Source organism: Oxyura jamaicensis, chromosome 27 (assembly GCF_011077185.1).
Source record: "Oxyura jamaicensis isolate SHBP4307 breed ruddy duck chromosome 27, BPBGC_Ojam_1.0, whole genome shotgun sequence".
Lineage (NCBI taxonomy): Eukaryota > Metazoa > Chordata > Aves > Anseriformes > Anatidae > Oxyura > Oxyura jamaicensis.
The window spans coordinates 3,192,256-3,198,523 of NC_048919.1; the positions used below are offsets into that span (position 1 = coordinate 3,192,256).

Below are 6,268 nucleotides of genomic sequence, written 5' to 3' on the forward strand. Positions count from 1 at the left end.
GCGCCCCCCCCCCCCCCCGGGGGCTCCCCCGCCCCTCGCGGGCCCTCGCGGCCCCTCCCCTCCCGCCGGCCCGGGCCGCCCCCCGCCCCCCGCGGGACCCCAGGCCCCGCCCCGCCCCGCACTCACTCCTCGGCCATCGCGCCGGGGGAGGCCGCGCTCCCCTGCGCACCGCGCATGCGCCGAGCCGAGGCCCCGCCCCCTCCACGCTAGACCCCGCCCCTCCGCGCAGAGGCCCCGCCCTCACCCCGAGCCACGCCCCCCCGCTCAGCGACTCCGCCCGCTGATCCGCCGGCCCCGCCCCCTGCACGCACATGCCCCGCCCCCTCGCCCCCAGACCCCGCCTTGTGCGCAGAGACTCCGCCCCTCATCTGCAAACGACGCCCCTTCGTGCAGATGCCCCGCCCCTCACATGAGACACCCCCCCCGCGCGGTGGCTCCGCCCCTTAGCCTACAGCCTTGCACAGCATGCAGCTCAAGCCACGCCCCCTCCCTCAAGCCACACCCCCTCCCTCAAGCCACACCCCCGAGTTAAGCCCCGCCCCCGAATTAAGCCACGCCCCTCATCTGGCAGGTGCCAAGCAGCCCTAGGGGGGGGTCCCGGGGGTCCCCCGAGGCCCTGGGGGTTCTGTGGGGCCTTGCCCCGTCCCGGGGCCGTTCCCTTCGCAGGAGGGCAACGAGGAGCGGCCATGGCTGGCCCCAGCCCCGCGTGAGGCCCGAGCAGGCCCCGGCCGGCAGCAGTGGGCACCGGGAGTGGCTGCCGGTGTCGGGACGGGGAAGGCCCCGGTGCGGCGGGGGCACCGCTCGGCCTTCGGGGCTCTGAGCGCTTGGAAACGGGCCCGCCGGGAGGCCACGGGACGCATCCTGAGCGCCTCGCCCCGGGCAGGACGCGCTCGGAAGGGCGGCGGCGGCGCCGGGCAGGAAGCGGCTGCGTGGAGCGGGCGGCGGCGCCGTGCCGGCAGCCGGGGCTGCGAGCAGGGCCTGGGCACCGGGCGGTGGGGAGGGGGCTGCTCGTCCTTCCCCGGCCCCTTCCTTCCCCGCTGCCCGGCCCCTGAGCGTGGCAGGAAGGGGGGCACCCGCTGGGTCGCACAACCCCACAAATGTCGGAAGGGACCCTGAGAGCTCATCCTGCCGGAGCAGGAGCGCCTGGGTCAGGTCCCACAGGTGGGATTCGGGTGTCTCCGGAGAAGGAGACCCCCCCCACCACCCCCTGGGGAGCCTGTCCCAGGGCCCTGCCACCCTCCCCATGAAGAACTTTCATCTCCTATTTACGCAGAACCTCCTCGGTTCCCACATGCAGCCGCTGCCCCGTGTCCTGTCACTGGGTGTCACCGCGAAGAGCCTGGCTCCGTCCTCCTGACGCTCGCCCTTTACCTATTTACCAACACCACCAAGGTCACCCCCTCCCCGCCCCCCCGGGCTCCTCTCCTCGCAGCGGGTCCCCAGGGGCAGTGGGTGCCCGCATCCTGCCCGCAGCCCCGATCCCGCCTGCCCCCCTCTATCTGATGCCTTTGGAGCGTCTCTGCTGACTCAGGCCAACGCAGGGAGCTCGCTGCCCCCCCCCCCCCGCCCCCCGACCCTCCCACCCATCAGGACTGGGTGGAAAGGGCTGGGACGGGCCCCGGGACGGGGATATACCTCCGGCGGCAGCCCCGGCCCCGCCGCAGCCATCCCGGTGGGTAGGAGGATGCTCCTCCGGGCTCGGGCACGGCTCCTCTGCTGCCTGCTCCTCACAGTGCTCCGGCAGGGTAAGGGGCTGCTGGGGGAGCAGGGAAGGGACTGGGGGACGGCAGGGCGGCAGGGTGGGTGCCTCCCCACGGGGAGCTTGGCCCCTTTCTGCCCCCCGTCCTGATCAGGCCGTGCTGGGTGGCATCTCCCTCCTGGCATCTCCCCACGGATGCCGCGGCTTTGCCACGCACGTCCCTGCCTGCCGGGGCCAGCATTGGCTCAGAAACCGCTGTGCCCCAGCAAAGCCGAGGCAGAGCCAGGAGCCCCCTGCTTGCCTGGGGCAGGAGGAGGGGTCCCTGGTGCGCCGGGACCACCCAAGGCTCCGGCTGCCCCCAGCTGTGCAGCCCTCGCACCCCGTTTCTCCTCGCCGCAGGGCGCGGGGACCCGCCGTACGGAGCCCCCGAGGATGAAGGTAAGGCTGCGATGCCACCGTCCCAGCACCGCCGTGGCCGCGGGCCGTGCCTCCGGCAGAGCTGATGCAGGGGAACGGGGCCCTGGGCACGGTCCCACGGGTCCTCCGGGTGCTGACGGCTCCGTCTGTCCTTCCAGGTGACTACCTGTATCTGGACGAGGACGGTGAGTGGAGCTGCCCCCTCGGGAGCTGTCAGCATCGCAGGGGCCGCTTGGTGCCCCGTGGGTCACCGACCCCTCTCTGCAGGACTGCTGGAGGTGCCGGGGGGCCCGGCCCGCTGCCAGGACTCCTACCAGGACTGGGTGGCCCTGTACTGCTGGGCCCCCTTCCACGCCGCCCTCATGGCCACCCCCGAGGGCAGCCGCTGCCGCTGGGAGCAGATCGGGAGGTGGGTCCCGCTGCGGTGCTGGGGCTCGCTCAGAGCAACGCCCGCGTGGGGCTGCCCCCCCCCTCGTGTACGCGGGGTCCTGAGCCTCCTGGGTGCCCTCACCCCGTCTCTCCCCTCTCCGCAGCGCCTACAGCGAGCTCTCCGCCTGCACCGAGCTGCTGGCCCAGCTCTTCTCCTGCCCCTGGCCCAGCACCGCCCTCGATGCCTTCTTCCTGCAGGTCCACGCCGAATATTTCAGCAACTGCAGCAGGATTGAGCCCCCTGGGCCCGGGGGGTTGCCCCCAGGGCTGGCTGCCGCTGCGGCGGTGGGGCTGGGCTGCCTCGTCCCCCTCGCAGCCGCCTTCACCGTCAGCAGAGCCTGGAGAGGGGCTCGGAGCCCGGCGGGCAGCAGCACAGCCCCGGGCGTCCCAGTGCCTGCGTTGGGCTGACAGCAAGCCCCGGGGCTTCAACAGAGGGGGCGAAGGGTGAGCGGGGTGGGGGTCTGGGGGTCCTGTGCCACGGGGCGAGGCCGGCACTGGGGGTCCGACCGCCTGCCTCCTGCCCTAGGGTGGGGGAAAATGGGGAGAAGGGTCCTGGGATCGCGACCTCGCTGGGCCGAGCCCCTTCCCCTTGGGCTGAGCCCCTCTCCCCATGGGCTGAGCCCCTCTCCCCATGAGCTGAGCCCCTCTCCCCATGGGCTGAGCCCCTCTCCCCATGAGCCGAGCCCCTTCCTCTTGGGCTGAGCCCCTTCCCCATGGGCTGAGCCCCTCTCCCCACGGGCTGAGCCCCTTCCCCAGCACCCCAGGGTGGGTACCAGCGGGGAGCACCGCGGTGCCAGGCCGGGGGGTGGGGGACGTGCTGGCGGGTGCTGGCTGGCTGCCCCCATCCCGTCCCTGCCCGTCCCCTGGAGGCGCCCAGGGAGGAGCCGGGCTGAGATCACTGGGTGTCTCCCTGGCACGGGCTCCCCGCCGCCGTCGGTCGGAGGCTCCAGCGGCTCCGACAACAAAGGAGCGGGAGCGGGGGCTGCGACCCCGGCAGCGCCGCAGTTTTATGGCTTCCAGATGCGGCCGCCCGCCCGCGGAAAGGGCTCGCCTCGTCCCGGGGCCAGCGGCGGCCGCGCAGCCCTGGGCTGGTCGGGGCTTGGCTGCCAGCGCGTTGGCGAGGGAGGGCACGAAGCGGGGAGATAGGATCTGTCCAAAGCTGGGAGGGTCCCCGCGAGCCGCCACCACGCGTTGCGTTGCCGAGATCTGCGCTCCATGGGTCCTGCGGGAGGGTTTCTGAAAGGGAAGCTTTGGGTTCGAGCTCGGCCGCAGGCCAGCGGTGAGACGAGCTCGCGCGGCCTCAGCCAGGTCCTTGGGTGGGGATATCGTGGGGCTGGGGTCTGCAGTGCTCTGCGGGGGAGGGGGGGGGAACCCTGAGGGTGGGAGCTGCCCCAGCAGCCGGGGGGTTTGGCAGAGCCCAGCAGCGGGGCTGGGGCCAAGGGCCGGCACCGCCAGCCAAGTTTCTCTGCCCTTTCCCCACCTCCCTGCCCTCTTGGGCCTCGTGCACGTCGCGGCACCACCGCCTCCGTCCCTTCGGCTCCCACCCGGGGCCCGTCCTGGCGTGGGGCAGGTGCCCCACAGGGGGGCTGCGAGCACAGCATCGGGGCCACGAACCCCCCCCCCCTCGCCCCGGAGCCGAGCGGCAGCGCCCGTCCGGGGACGACGAAGCCGTTTCGCTTCCCCGGTCCACTCCCCCCGCTGCCGGGCTGCCTGCCCTCCACGCAGGAGACGAGGGATTTCACAACCCAGCCCAGACAGGATTAAAGAGAAATACACAAGTAAACAAAATAGCGGCCTCGTAAAACTGGACGGGCTGCGCGGGGAGCAGAGCCTCTCCTCCGCCGGGCCGCCCGGGGTGAGCGCGGGGCTGGCGGGCGCGGGGCGATGCCCACGGGGGGCTGGTGGCGGAGGGTGGGAGGGGGGTGTGTGTGTGTGGGGGGGGGGGGCCCCGCCGGGAGATCTGCTTTAAAGCAGCGCTGAGCAATCTCATTTTTCACACGTCTCCTGTAGTCAAACTGCCCCTGTCAGAGGAAAGGAGTTGCTTCCTGTTATTTCCATTGAAATACTTGTCCCGGTCGTTAGCCCGCAGGCTTTCGCGGGATGGCACCGTGCGCGCCGACGGGCTCCGGCCGCCTCTCCCGAGGGCTCCTCCTGCTCTGGGGTAAGTGCACGGCGGGGTGGCCATGGCCTGGGGGGGCCGGGGGGGGGCTCCGTGCCTCGTGCCAGCCCCACACGTGGCCCCGCCGTCCCGGTGCGTGGGGCCGCTTTGGTGCCACAAGCCCGTGGCGAGCGGGACGCGGCGCTGCGGTGGCCGTCTCCTGCCTCGGGATGGGCTTTGGGTGCTGGGGGGTGGCCCCTTCCCGGGCACAGACCCCCGGGGGGGAGGCTGGCGGGGTCCCGGCCGTGACAGAAGGGGGAGAGCGGCGTGAAGGGGCCCTCGTGGGCGCGCCTCCTTCGTGGGGTGCTCCCGTGTGCGCCACGGGGGTTGTCGCAACGCCCTGCCACGCTCAGCCCCGTGGTTTCGTGAGGGAGCCGGGAGAGCGGCCGGGGGGTCCCTTGGCAAGGAGGGACAGCGGGATGGGGACAGGGTGGGCTACCCGTGCCGTAGCCACCGTGCCAGCCCCGGAGCTCCCTGCCAGCCTGCCCCCAGCCCCAACAAAGAAGCCACGGGGACGATTCGCCACAAAACGCGGCCCTCGCTGCCCAGGGGACAAGATGGAGGCGGCAATTTCCTGAGGGCTCCGTCGGGCCGGGCGGGTGGCTGGCGGGGTGCCGGGGGGGACGCGCCCCGCGCCGGTGGCAGGCCCCCAAGACGGAGCGTGGAGGGGGTTCTGCTGCCCGGCCGCGCCATGCTGCGGTCAGCGCTTCCTCTTCCTTCCTGCCGCAGCCCTGCCTGGGCTGCCGGGCTCCCTGCGACGGGACACGGCTCGGCCCCGCTGGGGCCACCGCATGTCACAGGCTCGTAGCCCCCGTCCCCTCCATTGTCACCCGCAGCCATGCCAGTGGCATCCTCCCCTCGCCCCCTCGCTCCCCAATACCAGCCCCAGCTGCCCCACGGGTCCCACAGCTCCCGTCCCTTCCCGTTCCCTCCTGCCCACCCCGTGTCCCCCGCTGTGTCCCCTCCGTCCCCTCCACAGCGCTGCTGGGGCACGGGCTGTGCCACACGGACATCAGGGCGGACAGCTTCGGCCAGGAGGCGAGGACGAGCCCCCCCACGGCCATGTACAACTCCACAGGTGGGTGAGCGCCGGCGGCACCGTCCCCTTCCTTTCCTCCCGCCCCCAAATCCGCCGCGGGTGACGGGCACGGTCCCCGCTGCCATCCCGGGCACGGTCCCCGGTGCGGCGCCGGCGCTCAGCGCCTCTCCCCGCGCAGAGGAGATGTACAGCACCATGGCGGAGAGGTGCTGGGAGCTCTTCGTTGACCTGATGAGGAACGTGACGGCGCCGCAGCTGTGCGAGTGGAAGGTCATCAGCAGGTACGGACGGGGCCGAAACGTGGGCAGGGGGACCCCGAGCCCTCCCCCTCCCCCCCACCGCGTGTCCCCGTCCCCCCGCAACCCTGCCAGCACCCCCCGTCCCCCCCGGGGTTCTCTCCCGCAGGCCTTACAGCTTGCTGCAGTCGTGCCTGGAGGGCTGGGCCGACCACCTCAAGTACGGCTACCCCAACGCGCTGGCCGAGCAGTTCATCTTCCAGAGCCACTACCGCTACTTCCAGAACTGC

The 6,268-nt window shown here is 72.8% G+C and overlaps 3 protein-coding genes across 3 annotated transcripts in view; 2 read left to right on the forward strand and 1 right to left on the reverse strand.

Annotated features, from left to right (window-relative positions):
- The window catches only part of EZH1 (enhancer of zeste 1 polycomb repressive complex 2 subunit), a 15,744-nt gene extending 15,547 nt beyond the window's left edge, over positions 1–197 (reverse strand). Inside the window, exon 1 of the mRNA XM_035347646.1 lies at positions 127–197. Coding sequence (XP_035203537.1) covers positions 127–176 — 50 coding nt within the window. The 5' untranslated portion in view covers positions 177–197. The remainder of the gene's footprint in view (positions 1–126) is intronic.
- Positions 198–1,097: 900 nt separating this feature from the next.
- On the forward strand, positions 1,098–2,983 carry LOC118178740 (receptor activity-modifying protein 1-like). The gene is made up of 5 exons (XM_035347486.1): positions 1,098–1,161; positions 2,099–2,137; positions 2,275–2,301; positions 2,384–2,525; positions 2,650–2,983. The coding sequence occupies exons 1-5, from the start codon at positions 1,098–1,100 to the stop codon at positions 2,951–2,953; spliced, it is 576 nt and encodes a 191-aa protein (XP_035203377.1). The 3' UTR covers positions 2,954–2,983.
- A 1,280-nt stretch (positions 2,984–4,263) lies between these two features.
- On the forward strand, positions 4,264–6,265 carry RAMP2 (receptor activity modifying protein 2; the record flags this gene model as incomplete). Its single annotated transcript, XM_035347487.1, has 5 exons — positions 4,264–4,402; positions 4,555–4,706; positions 5,683–5,781; positions 5,921–6,023; positions 6,148–6,265. Coding segments are annotated over exons 2-5 (381 nt in total), but the record flags the coding sequence as incomplete, so codon positions are not given.
- Between the last annotated feature and the right edge of the window lie 3 nt (positions 6,266–6,268).